This window comes from Triticum aestivum, chromosome 3A (assembly GCF_018294505.1).
Source record: "Triticum aestivum cultivar Chinese Spring chromosome 3A, IWGSC CS RefSeq v2.1, whole genome shotgun sequence".
Taxonomy (NCBI): domain Eukaryota; kingdom Viridiplantae; phylum Streptophyta; class Magnoliopsida; order Poales; family Poaceae; genus Triticum; species Triticum aestivum.
The window spans coordinates 21,176,446-21,203,634 of NC_057800.1; the positions used below are offsets into that span (position 1 = coordinate 21,176,446).

Sequence of the window (27,189 nt, forward strand, 5' to 3'; positions counted from 1 at the left end):
CGAGACAAGGCATCAGCAATAACATTTTCTTTACCCTTCTTGTGTTTAATGACATAAGGGAAAGTCTCAATGAATTCAACCCATTTAGCATGTCTACGGTTCAGTTTTGCTTGACTTTTAATGTGTTTCAAAGATTCATGATCAGAATGTATAACAAATTCCTTGGGCCATAAATAATGTTGCCATGTTTCTAAGGTCCGAACAAGAGCATATAATTCTTTATCATAAGTAGAATAGTTCAGACTAGGCCCACTCAATTTTTCAGAAAAGTATGCAACAGGTTTTCCATCTTGTAATAACACACCTCCTAATCCAATTCCACTAGCATCACATTCAAGCTCAAAAGTCTTATTGAAATTAGGAAGTTGGAGTAAAGGAGCATGTGTCAACTTATCTTTCAATACCGTGAAGGCTTCTTCCTGTGCGGTACCCCAAACAAAAGGCACATCCTTCTTTGTAAGCTCGTTGAGAGGTGCAGCAATGGTGCTGAAATCTCTCACAAAACGCCTATAGAAACCAGCGAGGCCAAGGAAACTCCTCACTTGTGTGACCGTTTTGGGCTGCGGCCAACTCTCAATAGCTTCAATCTTGGCTTTATCAACTTCAATTCCCTGTGGAGTAACAACATAGCCAAGAAAAGATACTCGGTCGGTGCAAAAGGTGCACTTTCCAAGGTTTCCAAACAAACGTGCATCACGTAGAGCAATAAAAACAGCATGTAAATGTTCCAAATGTTCCTCCAAAGATTTGCTATAAATCAATATGTCATCAAAGTAAACTACCACAAATCGTCCAATGAAAGCACGTAAAACTTCGTTCATTAACCTCATGAAAGTACTAGGTGCATTAGTTAACCCAAAAGGCATGACTAACCACTCATATAATCCAAACTTAGTTTTAAATGCTGTTTTCCATTCATCACCCAATTTCATACGAATTTGATGGTATCCACTACGCAAATCAACTTTGGAGAATATTGTAGAGCCACTCAATTCATCAAGCATATCATCTAGCCTAGGAATAGGATGACGATAACGAATAGTAATATTATTAATGCCTCTACAATCAACGCACATACGCGACGTACCATCCTTTTTCGGCACTAAAATGATAGGAACAGCACAAGGACTAAGGGATTCGCGTATATAACCTTTGTCGAGCAGTTCTTGTACTTGACGCATAATCTCCTTCGTCTCCTCTGGATTGGTACGGTATGGTGCACGGTTGGGTAGCGAAGCACCGGGAATTAAGTCAATTTGATGCTCAATCCCTCGAATAGGTGGTAATCCCGGTGGCACGTCTTGTGGAAAGACGTCAGCGAACTCCTGCAAAATGTTAGTGACAGCAGGGGGCAAAGAGGAAGGCACGTCCTCGAATGAAAATAATGCCTCTTTGCACACAAAAGCATAGCAAACAGATTTGCTAAAATCTAGCTCATCAATATCAGATTTGGTGGCAAGTAAACATGCACTTTTCAATTTAATTTCAGAAACAACAGTAGATGGTTTATTATTAGGCTTCATTTGGTGCTCAAATTCTTTTGCCACAATCTGATTTTCACTCTTATTTGTCTCCTGTTTTGCTTTATTAGCTCTATTAATATCATCTTTCAAAATGGAATCAGGAGTCATAGGAAGCAAAGTAATATTTTTATCGTTATGAACAAGAGTATACTGATTGTTTCTACCATGGTGTACAGAATTTTTATCAAATTGCCATGGTCTACCAAGTAATAAGGAACATGCTTGCATAGGTACCACATCACAATCAACATAATCAGCATATGTAGAGATACTAAAATGCACACGAACAGTACGTGTTACCTTAACCTTGCCGCTGTTGTTGAACCATTGGATGTAGTAAGGATGTGGATGTGGTCTTGTGGTGAGAGATAGCTTCTCCACCATCTCCATGCTAGCCAAGTTATTGCAGCTCCCTCCATCTATGATCACGCGAACAGAACGTTCCTTCACAACTCCCTTTGTATGGAACAAATTATGCCTCTGATTTTGCTCAGCTTGTGTAACCTGCACACTCAAAACACGTTGAGCAACTAAACATTCATACCTGTCAGCATCTTCAGGAGCCATGTATTGCGTCTCATGATCAGAATCGTCTCCACCGTGTTCTTCACGTGTAATAAGAGCCAAAGTCTCCTCATCATAGTCACTAGCGGACTCATACCCACCATCCTCAGTAACAATCATCACACGCTTAGATGGGCATTCTCTCGCATAATGACCTCCACCCTTGCAACGTCGACAAATAATATCATGTGTTTGCCCTGTTGATGCCATGGATGAAGAAGAGCTCTTTGCAGGCCCAGAAGGTGTGCTCTTGGCAGATAGTGGTGATTGTGCCTGCTTTATTGTATCACGGTTGGAGGTGGCAGCCGACGGAGGCGCCGGTGTAGCAGAACGTGTGGAAGTAGATGATGCACGTGGTGTCCATGATGAAGGTCGACCTGCAGAAAAGTTAGTCCGCGCCAATGCCTGTCGATCCTGCACTTCACGTTCAGCTTTACAAGCAAGATGGAATAAACGAGTGATATTAGTATACTCCTTATACTCTAGAATCGTCTGAATCTCTCTATTTAATCCACCCATAAAACGTGCAAGCATAGCTTCATTCTCCTCAACAATACCACATCTAATCATGCCAGTTTGTAATTCCTGATAATATTCTTCTACAGAATTTTTTCCCTGTCTTAAGCGCTGCAATTTTTGAAGTAATTCACGTTGATAATATGGTGGAACCCAACGAGTACGCATAGCAGTTTTCAAAGCAGCCCAAGTAGCCGGAATAGGATATAATCTACAATGCTCAGACCACCAAACACATGCAAAACTAGTGAATGCACAAACAGCAGCAGGAACACGTCTCTCCTCGGGATATTGTAAACATGTAAATCGTTGTTCAGTTTCTAACTCCCAAGTAAGATATATATCAGGAACATATCTACCCTCAAATGGTGGAATATTCAATTTTAGTTTAGGGAGATGGTCATGATCTCGTACCTGAGGGTGAGCCCTACCATTGCCATTATTTGCATGTGGACGACCTGGTGGTTGCTGTGCTGGTGGTGGCACGTAGTTCTGATTTTGATCAACCTCATCCTCATAATCTCCCACATAATCATCCTCCTCCACATCAGCAGTAGGAGCCACAGAAGTATCAACAGCAGCACCAGCAGTTTGGCCCGACTGAAGAGGGACACGGCTCGCTCGGCGGAGGGCTGTTTCCCGACGTGGAGGTAGTCGATGTTGTTGCTGTTGTTGCAGAGGTGCGGCAGGAGCAGCCGGTGGTGGTGGTGGAAAACGCGAAAGCAATTCAGCAAACTTGTTATCGAGCTTTGTTTCAAACGTCTTCTCCATGCCATCTATCTTCTCCATGGCCTCTTCAAATCTGTTTATCACATCTTGCACCTGTCCACTCATCATTTGCTGAAACGTATCATGAAGCTCCTTGTTCGTCAAGTTCTCCCAGTCAGTCTCGTCGGCTTGTGATCCTGGCATGGTTAGCAGCAATAGAAACACACAAGAATATGATCCTACAGACTACTAACAAGTGGTGGTGGTGGCGGGTGTCACAAATCCGTCAAGCAAATCTCAAATTCTTACCAGTTCTTACCCAGCAGCAGGCGGTGATCGGCAACCGTTGTAGTCAAAACTCTCAAAAGCTTGGATAGAGCGATTGCCAGGGAGAGTCAAACGCACGACGTAGATGTATGTGGAGCTGGGAAGGCTTATAGTATGGTAGCAAAAAGGGTCAGCAATAATCAATTCAGAGATGCAAAGTTGAATAAACGCTCAACGACGGTACTGTGCTGGTCCTAGGCTAGACCGTGCTAGAGACGCGAGCCTAGAACACTAACAAAATCACGGCGCTGCACATAAATAAGGGAAAAGCACACTCTGGAACTCTTTTTTTTCGCTCTTTTTTTTGCGCTCCTTTTTTTTGCGCTCCTCTTTTTTTTGCGAAAAATCACTATAATGGCGAGTGTCTCAAAACTCTTCCCTCGTCAAACTGATAGGATGGGCACGAAAAAAATTCACTTTTTTCGGAAATCAGGGCAGCGACGACGAAAAAGTGCGACAAAAAATCACTATGATGGCACGTGGCTCAAAAGACTCAGAAAAGCCTAAAAATAGGATAGGGAAAAAATTGCCCGTGAAAATTTTGGCCTAAAAACTGCCCGAGGGTCTCCAGACTCTTTTTTTTTTCCTCCGAGACCTACGAGGCAAGGAAACACGAATCAGAATTTAGATTGATCTCAAGAACAAACCTAATATGAGAAGAACTCGGATTGGTGGTGGATATATGGTTGTGGTATATGGCAGCGGTGGTGGTATATGGTAGCGGTGGTGGTATATGGATACGGATTGGTGGTGGTATATGGATATGGATTCAGAGCGGTGGCGGATAAGCAAAAGTGGTAGATGGGCGATGATGATGGTGCGGCGGCGGCGTGACAACTTATGACCAGAACTCGAAACTCTAAAATACTAGACTCTAAGACCAGCAACTTGACACGACGATGCAACCGCAAATTCAACAAAGCAAAAACCCTAAAAAGATTATGCAAAGGCTCGGATTGGTTCGGATATGATGAACTAACCCTAATTTTTTTCTGGCTTTTTCGTGGACTGTAGGTATGAAGAACAGACTCGATCTAATCTACGAAAAACTGTAAAATCTCACCGAGCAACCTGGAAATCTGATACCACTTGATAGAGGCTAAGGTGTCCCGATGTTTCGATGAGATGGTGGCTATCGTTTTCTGTGGGAGTCGACCTTGACGATCCGACTACGAACGTGCGAGACGTCGCGCCTTAGCAATCGCTAAACCAACTTCCGAGGGTTATTGACCACGCCGGAGCACGATCAACCTGACCACGAGGGTCTGTTTCCTGCGAGCAAACGAAGAACAAGCAAGAAACTGAGATTGCAATCGGGATATTGCGAATATAAGATGAAAGCTTTATTGATCAAGGTGGGGTTCTGTGACGTCTTGGTCTGGTCGTTGGACACAAACGAAGTACGCGAAGTTGCAGCTATGGCGAACTTTTAATCTAAACAAAACCCAAAGTCTAAACGACGCCCTAAGGGCTGTATATATGGAGGAAGAGGGGGGAATTTCGTGGCCCTTGAGGGTGGGGTCCGAAACCAACCCTAACTCTTGTTTCCCCACACATACGGACTCTAAAAATAGCCTATACTTAAGTATTTCGAAATTACATGGGCCTGGCCCATTAATAAGGTGACACAGCACCTAGAATAGCCTATGGACGAATATTATGAAGTGGCATCTTGTATATTTCGTCCAAGGCTTCATGCACTCCTTATGGCGGCTTCAAAGTCCTGAAATCATCACTTGTAACTCCGTTCTTGATCCCCTTGCGCATGCCATCAACTCCATGTGTGTTCTTGCTCCAATGTTCATCCTTCTCCAAGCTAGGCCCTTCATTTGTAAGCAAAAAAAATGTATCCAATTTAGGCAGCATCATAATCTCATGAACATTAGAATCATTACCAAGAAACGAAAGTACCTGGTAATTTAATTGGCGTGCGCGAGCTCTAGTAATTGGTCCAGTATATGTAACAGTAGGGGCTGTGGGTGTAACAATGGTATTGATGTCCTCATCAGGAGAACATTGTATTGAGAATCAAAAATAGAGAAAAGCCATCTAGCTACTCCCTACGGACCCCTAGGTCTATGGTGAACTACTCACGCATCATCGGAGGAGCACCAATGAGGATGATGAACCCCTCCGTGATCGTGTTCCCCTCCGGCATGGTGCCGGAATAAGGCTCTATATTGGATCTCATGGTTCTGGAACTTACGCCAGCTGGAATTGTGTTTCATCGACTCTCCTAGGGTTTCTGGAATTTCTGGGAATTTATAGAGCTGATAAGCAGTGGAAAGGAGCTCCGTGAGCCCCACAATCCACCAGGCCACACCTGGGCTCTTTGGCGCGCCCTGGTTTCTTGTGGGCCCCACGAGCCTCCCTCGTGTACTTCCTTGGATCCCAAGTTTCCTTTCGGTCCAAAAAAATCTCCACAAAGTTTCGCTGCGTTTGATATGGATATTCTGCGAAGTAAAAAACAAGCAAAAAACAGCAACTGGCACTGGGCACTATGTCAATAGGTTAGTCCCAAAAAATGATATAAAGTTCCTATAAAATGAAGATAAAACATTCAAGAATGATAATATAACAGCGTGGAACAATAAAAAATTATAGATACGTTGGAGACGCATCAACATGCCCAAGCTTAATTCCTACTCGTCCTCAAATAGGTAAATGATAAAAACAAAAAAAATATGTTGAATGCTGCCTAACATGTTCATCACATATTCTTTTCTTTAGTAGCATGGACATTTGGACTTTTTAGATGGTTCAAAGCAATAGTCTATATTTGACAGGAAGACTTCAATACTCAAGCATATCAACAAGCAACCATGTCTTTCAAATTATCAACACCAAAGAAAGTTATCCCTGGCCCATCATGCTCAATCATTGATTCATTCATGAAGCACACTCGAATATTAACTACATCCAATGCACAAGCATGATCATAGAGCTCCCTAGTTGGTGCTTTATAAGATAAAATGTAGACCCAAAATAAAAATAAAAATTGCATAAAGTAAATAGATAGGCCCTTCGCAGAGGGAAGCAGAGATTTGTAGAGGCGCCAGAGCTCGCAGATTAAATTGAAAGATAAAAATATTTTGGGAGTCATATTTTTCCCGTCAACAAAAACGACCGAGTAGTTTCCAATACTTTCCATGCTAAATACATCATAGGAGGTTCTCAAACATAAAATAAAGTTTATTCCTTTTTCCACCATTGTTTCATAATCCATGGCTAGTCGTATCATTGGGGTATGGGGTGAGGAGTTTTAGTCCCATGGCGCTAGGTGTGGGAAAAGATGACCACCATATAAGGTGACTGCTTGCATTGCTTTAGAATCACTATAAGCACACACAGGTATAAAAAGTATTGCACCACTTGCAAATAGCACGTGTGCTCATGTTAAATTTCGTGGCTTAGACTTTAATGAAGAATGTTTTTATACTTCACTAACATTTTTTAATTGTACAAAAAGTTTTGAAAATTTGTGTGAAGAAAGTTTTTTACACTTCATTAACATTTTTTTAATATGTGATGAACATTTGAATTTAAGCTTTTTTGAAATATATATTTATAATATTTCAAAAATATAAACAAATGTAAAAATTAAAAATAAACAAAACTAATACTTGTATATTAATGGGCCAGTCACCTACATGCAATCGTTGAGACGAGGAACTAGTCTGTCTCAAAAGTCTATAAAAAGGTTTTTCTTTCAATAGGCGAGATACAAACACACCACAAATGATATATATCGCCCATGCAAATCACCCACAGGCGCGACGACTTTGGCCGGGCCATTAGGCGCTAGAATATAAAGGGCAGAGTCGGTTTCAATACGCTTCTGAAACCTTCCGTCCGGTTTGGGAAGTTTTATGAAGGTTCTCTCTTTCCTTTTTTTTCTGTTTTTGTACACCATTTTTCAGTTCCCTTTATAATTTTTTATTGTTTGTTCTTTTTTATTTTTTCCTTTTTCAATTTGGGAACAATATAGGCGCATTTTTTGAATTCACAAAAAAATCAAAAAATCCACCATTTTTAAAATTTCATGAACTATTTTTGTATTGGCAAAATATTATATTCTTTGAACTTTATTAACTCAATATATGTTTTTCTAACTTGTGAATATTGTATCAAATTTGTGAATACTTATCAAATTCTTCAATTGTTTTTTGAATTTATTAATTTATTTTAGATATGTTATCATGTTTTTCAAACTCATGAACATTTTCCAACTTCATGAATATTTTTATAATCTGAGATTTTTTTTTCAAAATTGGTGAATTCTTATAAATTCGCCATAATGTACTAAATTTGTAAGGTTTTTTTTAATTCTGGAACAGTTTTTATCCCTGGGTATTTTTAAAATTCGCATCTTGTTTTTTAGTTCGTGCATTTTTTTCAATTCATGATCACTTTCGAATTCATGATTGGACAATTTTTAAAATGTTTGAGCATTTTTTGGTATACATGATATTTTTAATCCAAAATAAAAATAAATTGGAAAAGTTGGAAGAAAAAACCAATGCAACTCGCCTGTGTGCTTGCTCCCGTTGTCTTTCTACGGTTCCAAAAAAATTTCGCTAGGCTAGCTCCTGGTTGGCCTAGTAATCAAGTAGAAAGTGTATATCCCCACATGTTCCAATGATCTTGACTTCAAACATTAGTAGAGTATCTGCAAGGTGTCAGCCAAACTTCGGGTTATAGTTGACTAGGCTGCACGACATCTTCATCGTCAATTATGGCGTGTTTGATCCGGATTTATCTGAATCTTCCTTCTATAGAGTCCATGTGGCCTAGAGCGTAAACTAGCCTAGGTGACCTCGGGTCGGCCTACTTGGGCCGACAACGAGAGAGGTGGGGCACCCTGAGCCCTAACAACACTTCCACGCGTATTTTGATTTATTGTTTGGTTTGTATTTACTCTTTCAGAAGATCTACTTTCTGATCTATATCACTATATTTCAATCAATTAAATCAACCAAAGATGAGATGGTGATAGTTTTTGGAGCTGTCCCTTTGATAACGACAGACATTTCCATTATGATCCAACATGTTTTGACACGCAACAATGCGCCAATACCAAACACATCAAGTGGCGGGTTTGCATCCCCTCGTGTTCCTTTTGACTGAAAAGATCAGTAGAGTATCTGCAGGGCGATAACCAAACTCAGAGTTCTTGACTCCACCACCTCTCCATCTTCAATTATGGCGTGTTTGATATGAATTTATTTGAATCGTTCGTGTACCAACTCTTTTGAAAGGCACCTATGCACCAACTTAATTACCATTACTTCTCTTCCAGTTTATCAAGCATGCATGTATTTTTTGATCTTTTGTTTGGCAAAAAAAAAATTAGTTATATGCCATGAAAAAATAAACCTTATTGTGAAAGCTAGTTATATTTTTTGGTGATATATAAAACGAGTTTCGTTGGTTAAATTGACGATCTAGAAATATGTGCATGAAATACATGTAATTCGAGTTTCACACTAAAAGAAAAAATATTCCGTCCCTAACAAAGACTTGTGTGTGTAATATATACAATATATGTCGGCAAAAGAAGAGTGGGCCTCAATTATAAAAGCTTGAGTTAGAAGTTCATATGTGTCAAACACAAAAGGTTAAGTTATGATAAGTAGAAGTCATCAAGAGTGGATTTGTAAAACAAATCAAGAATTTTTTGGCGACACAATTTGCATATAAGTTCAATCCTGGCATGTATTGAGATTATAACCAACATTAGACACGAGCACAATGACTAAGTACACTAATTTAATCCTTAAAAAATGAGGACATAATTGAATTCATTGTTTTCTTTATTTTTTTCATTAGAAGATCCATTTTTTATTTTAAATATCTATATTTCAATCAGTTAAGTCAATCAAATATGACACATAACCTTCCGACTGTGACCCAAGACGTCTCGACACATGCATAATGACGCGCCAATACCAAACACATCAAATGGCAAAGCTAAATCCCATATGTTCCTATGTTTTTGACTGAAAACATCAGTAGAGTATCTTCGGAGCAACAATCAAACTTGGGGTTCTCGGCTCCACCACGTCTCCATCGTCAATTCTTGCAGGTTTGATCTTGAATCTCTCATGCACCAACTCTATTTGAAAGGCGCCCATGCACCAACTAAATTACTATTTCTTCTTTTCATGTTTATAAGGCATGCACATATTTCCTTGTGGCATGTTTGATCCAAGTTTATTTGAATCTCTCGCGCACCAACTCTATTTAAAAGGCACCCATGCACCAACTTAATTACTGTTCCTTCTTTTCCGGTTTATAAGGCATGCATGTATTTCCTTATCACCTGTTTGACCAATGGAATATAAGTTATAGTCCACAGGAAAAACTTTTTTTCCCAAAGAATGGAGGACATCCATGCCCCATATTTCGCCATTCGGAGAGTGACAAAGTCATTTTCCCAAAGTCGTCAAAATCAAGATCTATTATCAGAATTGGATCTGTGTTGTTCGTATGAATCGAGCGAGCCAAAGAACGTCAAATTCCGAATTCGCATCAAGAAATAGGGGCCAATTTAATTGAGGGCAACAAAACAAAAGAGGGTGCCGTGGCATTGGTATATACCCAGCAGCGGGCTTTGTTCTTAACCTTGCTCGTAGGAGTAACACGGTAAATCGACAAATCCACATTTATTTACTGCAATCCATATCTAAGACATTACTACAAATTACAATACGGTACGTGTGAGTCTGAATCAATCCTGCCTAATGGCAAAATGTAATCTCAACGGCCCCACTATATAGCTAGCTACTCATAGCCCCGATCCCATATATATACTCATAGGCAATATGCTGGAGTACGTACGTACATGTCCACGTGTATCACCACCGACTCAGCAACGCAAGAGCAAGGACCCCGTCGGTGTGGAGTGGGCTCACCATCAGAGGTTCATGTCCACGACGAGCGGCTCGTCCCCCTTGTGAACGTCGAACGCGCGCCTGACCTGCTTCCCGCCGGCGCCGGCGGCCAGCTCCACGACGTACTTGCCGTGGAACCCCCTGAACTTGAAGTGGCCGTTGGCGTCCACCTTCCCGCGCGCGTGCGACGTCCACTCCTGCCGGAGCCCCATGAACCTGTTCCCGGCCTGGCTGATCGTGCCGTCGGCGTTGACGAGCTGGCCGTGGGAGCGCCACATGTGGCCCTGCATGAACCCCCAGAGCATGATCCCCTCCACGGCCGGGTGCGCGAACGCCTCCCGCAGCACCACCTCCAGGTCGTCGGCGCGCACCGCCTCGTCCGCCGCCGACACGTCCAGCTCCGTGATCCACACGGGGAGCTCCGTCGCCGCCAGCTTGTCCAGCGCGTCGCAGATGACGTCGCCCACCGGGTACGTCACGTGGCCCTGCACCCCGATCCCGCCCACGGCCGCGCCGCGCCTCTGCAGGTCGGTGATCAGCGCCACGTACTTCTCCGGCGTCGCGTTGGGGTCGTTGGCGCTCTCCACGTTGTAGTCGTTGACGAACAGCGCCGGCGCCGGGTCGATCGCCGCCGTCTCGCGGAACATGTGCGCGTCGATGTCGTCGCCGAGGCGCTGCCGGAAGAAGGCGCCGTGGAGCATCTCGTTGTTCACCTCGTAGTGCGGGAAGCGGCCGCTGTAGCGGGAGACGAGGCCCCGGATGCGGGACTCAACGGCGGCCCTGAGCTGGTCGGTGTTGAGGGCGCGGACCCACGGCTGCACCGAGTTCTCCACGGCCCAGAAGATGCAGTGCCCGCGCACCGGCTTCTTGAGCCGGTCGCAGAAGGCGATGAGCTCGTCGGCGTCGGCGTAGCTCACCTGCCCTTGCACCGCCTCCGTGTAATACCACTTGAGCTCGTTCTCCAGCACCGCCCAGTCGAAGTGCTTGGTGAAGAAGTCGACGAACGCCGGGTTCTGGATGGACGACTTGCTGATGCACGCGCCGATCGGGAAGCTGTTCTCCACCTGCACCACGCGGATGGACGCGCCCTTCACGGCCGCCGCCGCCGCATCGGCGTCGGCCCCGTCCTCCGACCGCGGGTTGAACTTGAGCACCACATCACGCTTGCGCACCTGCAGCCAACACGTAGAAAATGATTATCTAAATCCAGCCTTGCAGGCCATAGTTTTTGCATGCGCTTGAGTAGAATGCAATGCAATTCTGTTTCATCAAAAATCTGTCGCGCGCGTCATGTTGCCTATGTCATTATTCCTGTGACAAAGTTTCAAACTAGCATTCAAAAGTTTCAAAACAAAAAAGGTTTATAAATCGAAAAGATAATATTTTGTTGATATACACAAACTTGTTTGGTCACACGTACCTTGTCCGTCTTCTTCCTGAGGTGCCTGAGCCTTGCGATCTTGTCCACGGCGCACACGCGCATGTCCATGACCTTGATGTCCACCCCGGCCGGCGGGCCATGGACGTAAACCTCGGCGTGGCGCGGGTGCTCGTCGACCCGGAACGCGCCCTTGATCTCGGCCCACTTCCCCGGCTCGGCCACCAGCACGCCGCCGCCGACCCGCGCGCCGTCGTGCGTGCGGACCTCGACGTGCACGGGGTGGCCGCCGTCCGCGCTGGGGCCACCCTCCAGGGCAACCCAGCCGGCCACCCGGTACGTGACCTTGGGCTTGGGCGCGCAAGGCATCTCCCGGCATAGGCCGTCCTTCTCGTCCGCCCGGTGCGCGGCGAGGACGTACCGGCCGCTCGGCTTCCGCCTGTGCGCGCACGGCACGTCCTCCGCCGTGGCCGAGAGCGGAGGCGGCGCGTGGTCGTGGTGCACCGAGAGCGTGCTCGAGCCGGTCGATGCCCAGCCGCCTAGGCCGCCGTCAGCCAACTCCGAGCAGGAGCCGCCACGGTGCTCGAGCAGGTTCACAGGGAGGGCAGGCTCCTCCTCCTCGTCTTCGCTGCCGCCGTCCTCCGTCAGCTTCATGGCGATGGACGACTCTTCCTCCGTGCTGCTGCCGCCGTCCGCCCTGAGCTTCATTGCAAGCGCCAGCTCCTCCTGCACACGCACAGACAACATGTGTAACGATTCTTGTTGGGGATGATATCATATCATATCGATCGCTAGCTTGCTCGATCAGTTGCTTGGCTTTAAAGAAGGAACTGATTGATCGGAAAACAACCGGCGGATGAAGATGCATGATTAGCTTGGAGCCCACATCTTGTCCAGCAAATTCACGCAAAACTGCTCAAGTTTGCGACAAAATCTACTGAAATTTACAGGGACGATACCAACACGCAACAAAACACATAAAGCCCATGCCATTTTCAGTCCAAGCTTCCATGATGTGCGTGAACATTGGTATTGCAATCATATAAACTAGACCAGCCAGGAGACTAGGCCTTGGCGGCATTTTGAAGTATTGCAATCATGCATGAGAGAAGAGCAGATAGACATGACAACATGTCACATACCTCAGCGAATGCCATGTCGACGAACCGGAGGGACAACGTCTCTCAACCACGCGTCGATGTGTGCGCAGCGCGAAACGTGTGCGTTGTTGTTGCTGTTGTTGTTGCTGCTGCTATGATGGTGTTTGGATGGTAAGTGAGGAGGGATGAGAGGCACGCAGGGTGGCAATTTATAGGGCGAGCGAGTTCTAGATCCATGTTATGTTGGTCTGTCAGTTTGGCCGGCGATCCACATCCATGGGACAGGGCAGAAAGGTGGCCGAAGCCCGTTGCTAGCTGTAGGGAATGAAAGCTCCCCGTGCCATGGCCAATCTCGGCTACCTAACTCGTATCTTTCCTCCTATCTTTTGTACAACACTCAAGTTTGGGCAATGCAAGATTAGTCAATCAGGCCGGTTTGCCGGGTCGTGCCGCTGACATGCGGGCCCGCTTTTCGTGACCGTGTCTCGGGGGAGTAGGTTGATCTATCATCTAGGTCAGCTAGCTGATTATTAGCTTCATGATTATTACTTTTTGTTAGGGTTATGATCATTAGCAAAATCCAAGCATCTCCCAACTCCGATCCTTTTCTTGGCTTTCGGAGGAGTAGAAGTTGATCAATCCTTCCTTTCCTTCGGTCGTTGGCAGGCACACGCACACGCAAATGCATAGCAATAGTCGTATTATATGTGCACAACTTAGGAGTAGCAACCAGCCCGTACACATGTGCTTTTTTGGGAGTTCTTTTGAACTACACATGTGCTTTTGACACATGATAATTGTACGTCTAGTTGCACTAGCCACTGTACAAGATACTCCTATAGCAAGAGGACTCCTCTTACTTTTTTTTTAACATAACTCCTCTCCTCTTACTTCAAGAAATATGAACAGAGCGTATCACCATTTGGAGTAAAAGTCGGTCAATCGATCCTTCCTTCGGTGGTTGGTAGGCACACGCAAATGCATAGCAGCACGAGTAGTATATTTGCATATACGTGACGGCCTACGAGCTAATGAAGAGCCGTACAAATGTAATTTGTGAAAGTTCTTTCTACATACTCGTGCGCTTTCAACACATGAATACATGATGATGATGGTGGTACATCCACCAGTACTACCTCCGTCCTGTTCGACCTCAAATTTTGACCTTAAATTTAACTATCAAAATGTTAATGCATTTGACAAAAAATAATATAATTAGAAAACTATGTTGAAATATAAATCCAAAGATATAATTTTTGATGACATGTATTAATATTTTGTTAGTTAAATCTTTAGTCAAAATTTGGCACAAATACAAAGGGGACTAATAAATCAGGACAGAGGTAGTACTAGCTAGTAGTAGAAGACACTTCCTTCGTACTCCGTACACTAAACTAGCCTAAAAACATCTTATATTTTGGTAGGAAGGTACTAATATATAATGTGTGTCTTATATCTAGCAAGAGAACCTTCTGCTTTGTGAAATATGAACATAGTGTTTCATCATTCTAGGACTACTACTCGCAGCCGCCCCATTATTACATGCATGCATACGTGATGGGAACTTCCACTTTGATTTGCCGCCCCATATGCATAATTAAGAGCCTAATTAAGCTAGCAGCCCGTACGCATGTGTACCTTTTGAAAGTTTTTCTAAGTACATATATCCTTTTAACACATGCATGATGATTTTTTGAACACTTCAACACATGATGATGATGGTACTACTAGCTACTCTGGTCTAGAAGATATAATATACGTACTACGTCTTAGATCTAGCAAGAGATCCTTTTACTTTTGTGGAATGTGAACGGAGTGTTTCACCATTGGAGGCGTGCTTACTCGCAACCGTCCAATGACATACGTGATGGGCGTTTCCTCTTTCAGATCGCCGTTTGGACTTTGAACGAACAGTATATCTAAGTAAGTCGCAAACCATGGCGTGAAGCTACGAACATCGGCCGAGGCATGCATGGCCATGGACTCCTGGGTGATCTGTGACGTCCGTTCTCGAATCTTGACGGCACAAGCAGGCTCCTCAGCACGCATGCCGACCCACGAAATTGAGCACCGGCCGTAATGCATGCATGGATATCCTGACCTGGATTGCTTCAAAAGCATGGAAACACGTCCATGAGGAATTAATATGCGGCGAACGACGGATCGATCGTGCGTGCATGCATCCGCAAAATCGTAATACTAACTTCGTATCTTGCTCAATAAATCTTTTCCTTGCGTCGTCGAACATGCATCTCTGTGTCTCAAAAGACGTTTGAACAGATGCTAGCTAAGCTATTCCCTCTTATATATCATATCTCGGTTCTTTTAGAAAAGGAGGATGACCCCCGGCCTTTGCATTTGGGAGATGCATGCGGCCATCTTATTGATTATTCTCGAGTACCTTACAAAGTAAAAACAATAATATGCCTGAATCCGCCATCCTGGCAACATCTATCACTACTCCTATCCAAATGATGAAGATGTGCAAGCTGGGTCACATACCCAGACCTCTCACCTAAGCCTAACATCTAAAGTCGGAGGCCTCGACCGAGCCATCTGCCGGGTCCGGGGCTCAAACCGGTCCGATGCACTCACATGTGTCATCGCCGTCATCTTCCACTGGTCCATCTTCAGAGCAGATTAAGGTGACAACCTTGGCAGGTCCTCCGTCATCGACGCCAAACGACGACCTCCACCTACGCGAGCCTTGGCAGGTCCTCCGCCATTGACACCACCACAACGTCAGACGATGACCTCCACCTACGCGAGTCCATCTCCAAGCAACGGACGTAAATCCATGCTAGGATAGGGCCGCACCACCGCCGTCGCCCACCACCCACAAGGTTCCTAAAGCGGCGCCTTCAAGAAGGGAAAGGCGCCGTGAGCGCCGCCGCCGCCCAACGAAGTTAGGGCTTTCGCCCGGGAGACCTAGGGAAAGGAGAAGTGAGGAGATCAGTCCATACCGACGCCTCCAAAGAGGGGAACGACGCCCTTAGGCGTCGCCGTCGGCGCGGCCGGTCATGGCCGGCCATGGATTTCGCCCAAACTAGATCCCCGCCGCCAGCAGCGCCTCCTGTACAGAACCGGCGACCAAGAGGAAACGCGGCCCGAACAGGGAAGGAGGGAAGGCACCAGATCGCCGCACCGACCGCCGCCGGCCACCAATGACCACCGGATCCCGCCGCCCGCGCGATCGGGGCGCTAGATCCACCACTCGCACGCCTGCTAGCCGGCCGTGCCTTACCAATGGAGTCGCCGCTCCAGATCCGGGGTTCCCCATGCAGAGGCAGGGCAACCGAGGCCCCGCCGCCACCATCCTTGGCGCCCCGGGATTGCTCGGCGGTTGCCTCAGGCGGCGGCGAGGAAGGAAAGAAGGGAGGGGGTGAGGAGGAGGGGCGGCTAGGGTTGGGAGGAGGGCCCTTTGAATGAATGGGCATGTTCACGTGACCTCATGCCTTTTTCAGAAACAAAAACACGTCTAGAAGGGCCTTGGTTCACTGTGTGGGCACATATTTTGTGAGGATGTGATGAGGGCCGGCTATGGGTAGGCCAAATGAGATTATAATTTGGTGCACGGTCAAAATTTACTGAACCGGTTCCTAAAATTGTTTTTATTCGGAAAAAAAAGTTGTAGTTCAAAAATTTTAATATCGAAATTTATGGACCCAAACTTAAATTTACATTTTACTTTATTTGACCTGTTGGATGGTCTTTAAAATTATTCCTATGTTTTTAAGAATGATGATACAACTTTACTGATTGACCAAAGGCCGTACAATAGATCGAAGAAAATGAAACCACGATCAGAAAAGGTTATGATAAAACTGAGAGTTACACCAATATGATTTCAAGTCATGGATTCTATCGGGATCAAGATGAAACGTGGGCTACAAAGTGTTACGTCCCCTGCTCCCTCGACCTAGGCGTAGGGTGGAGGCTCCCGATGTATCTTTCCTGCCTTCCCCGCAAGAAACCCCGTGGCCCCCTCTTTGTTTGGCAGCGGGAGAGGGCAGGGATCACGGGCGCGGATCCTCTGACTTCCCTTCAGCAAGGTCGCCTCTACCTTAGGCCCTCTTTGATTTGCAGGATTTTCAAAACGTGAGAATAGGGAAAATACAGGATTTGAGTGGCATGTCCACTTGAATCCTATAGGATTAGCATAGAGTGTTTGACGCTATAGGAAAAACAAAGGAATTGAAAAAAGAGGTTGGAGTGGATGCTAGATTTCCAATGAAATGTAGTACACTTGATTCCATAGGAAAAAATCCTATAGGATTCAATCATGTGAATCAAACGACAAATGTAGGAAAAATCCTAAGGATTCTAACCCTCCAAAAGTCCCATGGAATTCCTTTGAATCAAAGGAGCCCTTAGCTGGGAGAGCCATTGGATCAAAAGCTGGCAGTCCAGAGCGAGCAAATCACTGTAGCGCATGCACTGTTCATACAACATTGTAGCATGTGCACTGTTCATACAACACTGTAGCGCGTGCACTGTTCGTATCACTGTTTTAGTGGTCCTGTTGCGCTAGATCTAGGCGGTCTGTTCTCGATCCAACGAGTAAAAGTTGGGGAAAGGTAGAGGCACTGTTCCTCCCTGCCTTTGCCACAGCAAGGCAGAGAATCCACAGCCACGGATCACGTTGCTTCGTTCTGGTGGTAGGGTTAGGTTTAACTCAAAGGTTTGGTCTCAGTTCATGGGTGGTGAAATGATGGCGTCGTCATTGACGTGGAATAAGTCCTCCCCATCTCGCCCTCGATCCAGTGATGCTTCATGATGTCATCGACGGGACGTGTAGAAGGTGGTGCTTCCCTAGTTTGTTATGTGGGTCAGTTTTTTGTGTGTGCAGGTCTGTCCCGGTGGTGTTCACAGAAATATCGGAACACGGGAACCAGAAAACAGAACAAAATGACAATGAGGAAATTGGCATAGTGGTCATGTGTTGATTCATGGGGATGCTGACATGTCTCTTCTTGGTTTTGTAATGTATCGGAAGCAAAAGGAATATCTCTCCTTGGGGATAAGGCTGCCCGTAACGGGAGTATCATAGGTAGTATCATGCATGCCAACTAAGCAATTTTGATGAGGTGGCATAGAATTAAATGAAGAAAGAGAGGCTTGAGTATCATATTAAATGATGTGCTACTTTGTGTCATGCATGGCAATAAATGTAGTTCTCTATAATACCAACATATGATACTATGCATTAAGGATGTAGTATCATAGACTAGTATCATATGCATGATACTAGTATATGATACTCTCCATTACAACCAGCCTAAATGATGTGTAGTCATTAAATGCCCAATGATCTTGTCTGAAGTAATTCTTAATAACCGGGAAATCCCGCACGACTGTAAGGGGGTGCGGTCGGACAACTGACTCTTGATGTAGGACGTGTACCGGCCATGACATACTTTGGACACAACCCCCCGTTCACCGCGTTGTGATCACATCGTAACGGGTGTCTTTTAGGTCCATGTGTAGTATCAAGATGAGATACCAAGCATAAATACAAGGTTGTGAGTTAAGTTCTCGTACCCTTGCCTATTTCCCTAACATTGTTTACATCCAAAAGGTTGTTAAAGTTCTGGTTAAAAATTGGAACATTTTGCGCGAACCATAACTTGTTTGAATCTATTTCATAGAGTGCTTCCTCCCATGGGTCTGATACCCAGGGTCACTCCTTGGGAAAAAGCTAAGGGGACTTTCTGCAATCCAAACCGGATCTCAAAGGGTCACCAGTAATGCGAGTTGACCATTGAACACATGATCGTGAAATAAATATATGACCATGAGAGAACCAATAAATGAGAAATCCCCATGATTCAGTGACAAACCTCGTCGTAGAAACCTTGCAGACTCTCAAACTTATCTTTTTTAGGCAACTCTGAAACTTATCTACTTAACCTAATATATATACACATGTACTCTGGAAACCACTGTCAATGTATTAATTAGACATTTAAGGATACTAAAGAGATGTGAATACACATATATATACATACAACAAATTGGTCTATGGTGTCATAAAAAGTATTAGTTTCTATGATATAAGGAAAGTTGATTTAGCAACGAGGTTTCAAGGTGCCATGCATGCCTTAAAAAGAAAAGAATCCGAATAGTTTAATTGGAAAATATGTTTCAAATTTGAAGAAAAAATATTTGCAATGTTAGAAAAAACATAGTGTAATTTTAATATTCTTATATTAATATTTAGCCCATTATTATGTCAATAATTTTGCTAAGTGTAATACAAAATTAACACAAGTAGTAACCTTAAACTAGAGGATAGCGATTTGGTGAGAAGTAATAAGTCGTGCTCGGGAGTGATTGGGCTATTTCTTTTCTTGTTCCCATTCAAACTATTTTCTTATAATACTACTTATACATATTTAGAAAGCTAATTAGGTGGCCATGACTTCTCCGATGGAAAGCTTAACTTTTGTAGCATCAAGTTCATCGACACCTATGCATACACAAAGAAAACGCCAAGATATGTAGTCCTTCGCTCTGGTAAATAATGATCAGGCAGATGGCTTCTACCGATCGTCTGAAACAACTCTACTCTCATCGGTCTCAATGTTGTATTGACTGAATAGCGAACGGCACGTGGTTTTAATTATTTTAGATTACATATGTGTCAATTTTGGGTGTTAAATATTTTTTATTTATCAATTATAATCCCACTACTAATTATGATTCTCATGTTGCATTATTTACAACATGTGTTGTAAAAGCCTCTCACATATATATCACATTGATTATGTTGTTGAGCGTGTCTTAATTGGTTTTGTTTGCATACTTGCTTCTTTTTAGTTCCGAATGGCGGCTTTTTGTGGTGCATTCTTAGTCTTGATGTTGTATAGTACTACTGGACAATGAGAGGAAGTGTTTTGGCTCCTGGTGCACCTGCACCCAACTAAAAAGAAAAAATGCACAAAAATAATTCATTGATTCTTTTTTAAGGTGTGTGTGTGTGTGTGCGCGCGCACGCGCGCGTGCACACGCATTTTTGTTAACCAACAATATTTGTAGTGCTCCTTGTAAAATAAAACAAAACCAAGTGGATTGCTCCCCCCAAGAGTCCTTTCAAAGGAATTGGAGTCGGGGTTCAGGGTTCGAGGTACTTTGAAAGGCCTGGATCAACGAAAGAAGTGGATTAGCCTTGTCTTTTGGACTCGAGCCGTGAGTGTGGCACTTCTCTTGTGAAGAGAATCTCAAAGTGGCCTTGCCTTGTTGTCGTGCCACTCGTCGAGCTCTTCCCTCATCGCCTTCTAATATAGGAGTAGGTCGCAGTCCACAGAAAAGATGAAGCCTACTTTAAAATGTGTCAAGCTTTTCAACATACAATACACACCTTGTCACCCTATTATTTCGTTGTTTTCACGACAACAAAACTAGTCTATATCAAAAATGGGACCCCACTAGCCAGCGAAAGTTTGTTGTAAGGCATGGAAATTGCGAATGTCTTTTATGATAAATTCTTCAAAAATGCTTGGCAATTTTGTTCAAAACACATGGAAACTTCTGCCAAACAATGGATTTTGATGCGAAAATTGTTGTGTTGGCTTGAAAGAATTGTCATGCTTCCAACACATAAATTGCCTTGAAAAACAACCGTTTTTCCATGCAGCCCCAACAAACATTCGTTGAATAACATTACCCTAGGAATGAAGCGTATGAAGCCTACCTTTTTTCTTGGAAAGGAGGGAAAGCATTCGGTACCATTTTCTATAAGGGCGTGACTAGATCTCAGTTGACTGAGACTTAACCAAGTCTCGGTCAAGTGGTATTGCATAAAAAAAATTGCAAGGATTTGCATGTAAAATCTCATAAATATAGCATTGACTGAGACTTGATTAAGTCTCAGTTGACTGAGATTTAGGAACCTTATTTCTATAAAACGATGAATTACTAGCTCGTCAATTTTATTCATTCATTTCCATTAACTTTTACCAATACAATACCATAATTACTCTCTCTCGTAAGTACAATATATACCCAAATGTAGAAATGCAAAACTATAGTTGGTGCATGTGGTACAATTCCTTTGCTGATCCCATTAGATCAAATTAATGTGTGGTTGTATGTGTGTATTAGTATCAGTAGTATAACTATACTCGGATATAATAACCGTAGTAGGTAACCGTTGTCACACGTCCATGTCCAGCACGAGAGGTGTGTCCCCCTTGTCGACGCTGAAGGCCCTGTGCATCTTCCCCGTGGCCGTCGCGAGCTGCACGACGTACGAGCCGTGGTACCCCCTGAACTTGAAGTTGCCGTCGCTGTCGATCTTCCCGCGCGCGTGCGACGTCCACTCCTGCCGCAGGTTGATGAACCTTTGGCCGGCGTCGTTGATGGTGCCGTCGGAGTTGACGAGGCAGGCGTCCTGGCGCCACATGTGCCCCTGCATGAACCCCCAGAGCACGACGCCCTCCACGGCCGGGTGCGCGTACGCCTCCCGGAGCACCACCTCCAGGTCCTCGGCGCGGAGGCAGACGTCGGACTCGCACACGTCCAGCTCGGTGAGCCAGACGGGGAGGTCGGTGGTGGCGAGCTTGTCGAGCGCGTCGCAGATGATCTCGCCGGCGGGGTTGGTGACGTGGCCCTGCAGCCCGATGCCGCCCACGGGGGCGCCCTTCTCCATGAGCGCGTTGACCTGCGCGATGTACTTCTCCGGGGTGGCGTTGGGGTCGCCGCCGCCCTCGACGTTGTAGTCGTTGACGAAGAGGGCGGCGCCGGGGTCGAGCCTGGCCGTCTCCTTGAACATGAAGGCGTTGACGTCGTCGCCGAGGCGGTCCTGGAAGAAGGTGCCGTGGAGCATCTCGTTGTTGACGTCGTAGTGCGGGAACCGGCCGGCGTAGCGGGTGAGGAGGCTTGTCAGCCGGCCCTGGACGGCGGCGGTGAGCTGGTCGGTGGGCAGGTCCTTGACCCACTTCTGCACCATGCGGTCGACGGCCCAGAAGATGCAGTGCCCCCGCACGGGCTTGCCGTGGCGGTCGCAGAAGTCGAGCAGCGCGTCGGGGTCGGTGTAGTTGAGCTGCCCCTGCACCGCCTCCGTGTGGTACCACTTGAGCTCGTTCTCGAACACCGCCCAGTCGAAGTGCTTGGTGAAGTAGTCGACGAACGCCGGCTCCTGGATCACCGCCGGGTTGATGCACGCGCCGAACGCGAAGCTCGTGTCCATCTGCATCACCCGGATCGACGCCCCCGACACCGCCGACGACGCCCCGGCGCCGGCGAACTTGAGCACCACGTCGCGCTTCCGCACCTACGTACGTGCAACAAGCACGGTGCGCGTGAGTCATTGCGTTACGTGTCAACCGAAACTGACATGTGTCGTGAGTTTGGTGCCGCCGTGCCAGTACATACATTTATGCAGTTTGGTGCCAAGCTAGCTTACCAAAACCCATAGAAAAATATAGTAGTAGTAAATCGTTTTCAGTTTGGAGTGTTAGTTAGATGGTGGCGATGTGAGAGCTGACTCACCTTGTCAGTCTTCTTCCGGAGCTTCTTGAACCGGGCCTTGCGGTCCGTGGCGAACACCTGGAGATCCATCACCTTCACGTCGACGCCGGCGGGCGCGCCCTGAACGTGCACCGCGGCGCCGGACGCCGGACTCGCCTTGAGCCGGAACACGCCCTTGATCTCCGTCCACTTGCCGGCCTCGGCGCACACCGCGCCGCCCTCGACCACCAGCGCGCACTCCTCGCCCTCACCGTCCACGCGAATGTTGACGCGCACCGCGTGCTCCCCGGCGGCGCCGTCGCCGAGGCCGATCCAACCGGCCACCCGGTAGGTGACGCGGGGCTTGAGCGCGCCAGCCGGGATCGCCTGGCAGAGGCCGTCCTCCTCGCCCCCGCGGCCGGTCGCCAGAATGTACCTGCCGCTGGGCCTGTACCCGTCCTCCACGTCGTTGATGGTCTCCGTGGGCACCTTCTCCGGCTCCTCGTGCTGCACCGACAGCTCCGTGCATGCCCCCAGCGGCGCCCACCCGGCGAGCCCGTCCTCCAGCGCGCTGTTCCGGATCACGTTGGCGTTGAACACCACCCCTTGAGCGCAGCAGCTGCAGGCCATGGCGCTGGCGGTAGGAGGCGGTAGGGGAGCGTGCTTGTCGTCGGTGGCAGGCGCTGCGGTGGTGCGGTGAGGCTGAGGAGGGATCGCGGCGGCCGGCCGTATATAAAGGGGGGAGGGTCGGCCATCGAGATCACGGCGAAATAGGTCGAAAGCGCACCGAACGCCGGTCGCAAAATATTGCAGAGGCTCCAAGCAACCACCGCACCTCCACACACACACACACCATGCATCTTTTCCCACCCTCTCCCTCTCTCTTCTCTGCTTTTGAGTAACAGTAAAGCTTGCGCAAGGCCTGGCGAACTAGAGACCAGCCGCGACTGGCGTGTGGGGCCGGCCGGCTTCCTGGGCCCGCATGTCAGAGGGACGGCCGGGCGGCTGTTGGATCTGATAGGCTGTTGTTTGTGGTAAGCATGATGATGATGATTACAGGCACTACCGGAAGCGCTCCTTTTCTTGGCTTTGGGAAGAGACAACTTAAAGCGCTGCATACTTCGAGCATGGTTAATAGTATAGCCAGCTGCTAGCTATAAGTCAGTGCCATGTCATTTACAACCCATCTTATAGCCAACATGTATAATAGTAGATCAAAAGAGTGTACTATTTTTTCATTATGTGGCCCACCTTTCATTCTCACAAAGTGCCTAGGAGCACGTGCTAGAGCTGGCTCTTCACGAAGAGCCCGCTTACCTTCTCTCTCCTCTTCTCTTTCCTCCAACTAAGCAAAAATATACTAGTTTATTTCATATAGCCTGCTGACTCATCTCTATTATACTTGCTCTTCAGGTCGATCCATCCATCACGGTTTGGACCAATCGGGGCTTAGATTCCACATCAACTTTCCGTCGTAATTCCAGGACATTATATCCCTGATCTAACTGAAACCGACACTAACATGACACCAACTTCAGTAAACCAACGCACTGTCAAGCGCCATTTGCCTGCAATCAAATTGCCAAGGGTCGGTGCATAGGCATTATTAAAAGAGGAGAACAACAAGAGGACGTTGGCATGCAACAGAACGCAGAGGCCGGACCGGCGGCAACAACGTTGGACCTGTAGTACGTACGTCCATGACGGCGGTGGGATCGAGGAGGATCGGCGAGACGGCGACGCGCCCAACCACCGCGGAAACATGGCGGTCGACGCCGGCGACGACGATGGGCCATACACTGATCGCTCGGTCGGCTTAGGCGTACGAAACCGGATTACAAAGCGTCAAGACACGAGCATCGCCCGGCTAAAAGCGAGGTTTGGTGGCCCATTTTGTTCATTTCGTGGCTGTAAATGTCATGTGTTTAGAGCATCTTCAACGGTGGCCGCAAAAACACGCGCGGGACAAAATGCGATTTTAGTGCGCGCGGGACGGTTTCGCGCGCTCTAGCGGAGACGAAAAACTCAGGCGCGCGGGAACAGATTGCGCGCGCGGGAACAGATTGCGCGCGCGGGAAAAAACGGCCGGCCGCGCGCTAGTTTTGGCGCGCGGCGTCCGACGCGCCTATAAAATGCAGCACCTGCCACGCGCCCTTCTATCGCTGTCCATCTCGCCACACGCCCTCTGCCGCTTTCTCCTCGCTCTCTTTGCCGCTTTCTCGCCTCGTCGTCGACGCGCCAGCACCGCGCCACCATGTCGCCGCGCCGCCGGGGAGCTTCGGGCTACCGCGGCGTCTGCGCGCGCCCGTCCGGCGCCTTCTCCGCCGATATTCAGTCCGACGACGTGCGCCTCGGCCTCGGCACCTTCGAGACCGCCCGCGCGTACGACACGGTGGCGTGGCGCCTTCGGCGGCCCCGCCGGAACATGAACTTTCCGGCGGTGCCGACACGGGAGATGGCGCAGGAGCTGGCACCTCCCACGCGGCTTCTCACCGACGAGGATCGTCGCGAGAACCGAAGGCGAGAGCGCCGTCTCAGCCTCACCGAGATGGACGAGGAAGCCATGATTTGTGGCGCCAACGCTTCTCGCGGGACGTCATCAACGAGCAGCAGTTCTTCATGCAAAGGATGACGAAGAGGGAGGAGAGAAGGGCGCAGCGAGCCGCCTATCGCGAGGACCGGCATACGCAGAAGGCGGCCGCTGAGTTCAACATCAAGTTAGGAGCAGCGTCGTCCTGGGACTCTGAAGACGAGCGGTACCTTGACGCCTTCATTGTGACGTCGGAGGAGGACATAACCAAGGTGGAGTCTGAGTCGGAGGAGGAGGAGGACGAGTAGTTTTTTAATCTGTCTAGGAGGAGGCTTGAAAACTATCAACGCACTATCTATGTGTTGTTTTTTATCTACTATCGTTTATTAATCTATATATGTACTATTTATCTACCGTGTTAATCTATCTACCTATTGTTTTTATCTATCTATGCGTATATGTATATCAAGTCGTAGTAGAAAAGAGAACGAATATAGCACGTCTGCTGGAGCGGCTCGCGCGCGCTCTATTTTGCAGTGGTCGCTGGAGCCAGCGCTCCGCGGCGCACAAAAACTCACATAAACAATATGCTGTGGACGTTTTTTTTTATTTTTTGCGCGCCGCGCGTTACGCGTCTGTTGGAGATGCTCTTACACAGCCCAATCACCAGCCGAGCCTGACCACATACGCGGATGGATAGTTCTCGAATCATTTGGGTGGCTACGCAATGGCGATACGCGCGTACGCATGCACGAGATCGATCGGATCGGTTCGTGCATGCGTGACGGCCCAAGCAAGCCATGATTTGAGGAGGGAGAAGAAGAATAAGTTGGGGAGATGGATGGATCGAGAGAGCGTACATGGGAACGGCGTGCTCTGCTCTGTTTTGGCTAACCGAATCTCATCAGAGGTCACGTTTGTTTGTTCGTGCAGACGGGAAAGTCTGCCAAACTTCCCTCCAAAGCTACGCCTCCACTGCAATTGCCACTTTGCCATTGCACGAGCAGAGCCATGAGACAAAAGTCAAATCCTGCTAACAGAATAGAACTCCTCCCAAGTCCCAACCCAACACCGCGGACGATGCTCTGCTCATTTGAGCCATGATGAAGAAGAGGTAATAGCACTCCAGGTACCCTAACTTGCACCCAATGTGATGATCTAGTTTCAAACTTGCAAAACTAGACCAAGCCATACTCCAACTTGCATCCAATGTGATGTTTTAGTCCCAGGCCAATGAGAACTCGCCAATTGGCTGCCAAGTGGCTGGGCCGGTCAGTGCGGGCATATTTGCACAAAACCCCCTGCCGTTTCTCTGATTCAACCCGCAGTATCCCCCCACCTGAATTAAATCTGTCGGAGGAATCCACTTCACGTCCGGTCCAGATCCAGCTCCACTCGTTCCCCATCTGCCCCCTTGCCCCCTCAGCTCCAGCATCAGCTTCTCCACGCCGCCAGCAAGCTCGCCCCCGCCGTCCAGCTCACCGCCGCTGTCCAGGTCGCCCCCATGGTATCTTGGAGTGAAGGATCGAGCTCATCGTCCGACGGCTACTCTGCGACAAGTGAGGTTAGTTCTTGACTATGTCTCTGGCAGTTAGGGATTGAGCACAAATGGGAAGGGTGTATGTTCTTGACTATTTCAGCCTAGATGATGCCTGCCTCTTTGCTGACTAGAATATGTTGTAAACAATGTTGTAGGCTCCTGCTCCTGCCACCATTTTCTGCTCTGAGTGGAGAGGCCTTGCTACAGATCTTGCAGCTAGATGTGAACATGAAGATGTCTGTGAGAAGTTTGTGTCTTTTGAATCAGTTGACAGTGGGAGGAGATATCTTGCTTGTGCACAAAAGGTTAGTAGATCTCCAGTTAATTTTTCAAACTTTCAATGTGTTAAGTGATTTGTATAAGAGTGTGGAGGAGTGCATCTTCAGTTAACAGCTTGTTGTTTTCTGAACTTAACTGAATTTAAATTAACTTAACTGAATTGAAATGAAGTTAAGTGAACCTAAATGAATTTAAATGAGTTAAGTGAACCTAACTTCATTTAAATAAATTTAACTGAATCAATAGTGCTCCAAGATTGTCATTTATCTAAAGTTGTTTTCTTTGTTATTTGGTAGGGATCACCTAAATGCAACTTTGTGGAGTGGATTGACCCTGAATGGCCTGCCACTCTGAAGATGAGTTTAGCCAGGGTTTGGGGCA

The 27,189-nt window shown here is 46.9% G+C and overlaps 2 protein-coding genes across 4 annotated transcripts; both read right to left on the bottom strand.

Moving 5' to 3' along the window:
- Window positions 1-10,276: 10,276 nt before the first annotated feature.
- Window positions 10,277-13,267, bottom strand: LOC123059925 (endo-1,4-beta-xylanase 1). Of its 3 annotated transcripts, XM_044482481.1 has the most exons (4): window positions 13,052-13,188; window positions 12,760-12,821; window positions 11,952-12,635; window positions 10,277-11,703 (listed from the first exon to the last, which is right to left on the bottom strand). In XM_044482481.1, exons 2-4 carry the CDS (start codon window positions 12,775-12,777, stop codon window positions 10,555-10,557), a joined length of 1,851 nt encoding a protein of 616 aa, XP_044338416.1. In that variant the 5' UTR covers window positions 12,778-12,821; window positions 13,052-13,188; the 3' UTR covers window positions 10,277-10,554. The 3 variants fall into 3 exon arrangements, with proteins under 3 accessions (XP_044338416.1, XP_044338417.1, XP_044338415.1); XM_044482482.1 differs by lacking the exon at window positions 12,760-12,821 and having other exon boundaries at window positions 13,052-13,267; XM_044482480.1 differs by lacking the exon at window positions 13,052-13,188 and having other exon boundaries at window positions 12,760-12,998.
- A 7,656-nt stretch (window positions 13,268-20,923) lies between these two features.
- LOC123059926 (endo-1,4-beta-xylanase 1) lies at window positions 20,924-23,345 on the bottom strand. Its single transcript, XM_044482483.1, has 2 exons — window positions 22,502-23,345; window positions 20,924-22,283 (listed from the first exon to the last, which is right to left on the bottom strand). The coding sequence occupies exons 1-2, from the start codon at window positions 23,087-23,089 to the stop codon at window positions 21,165-21,167; spliced, it is 1,707 nt and encodes a 568-aa protein (XP_044338418.1). The 5' UTR covers window positions 23,090-23,345; the 3' UTR covers window positions 20,924-21,164.
- Between the last annotated feature and the right edge of the window lie 3,844 nt (window positions 23,346-27,189).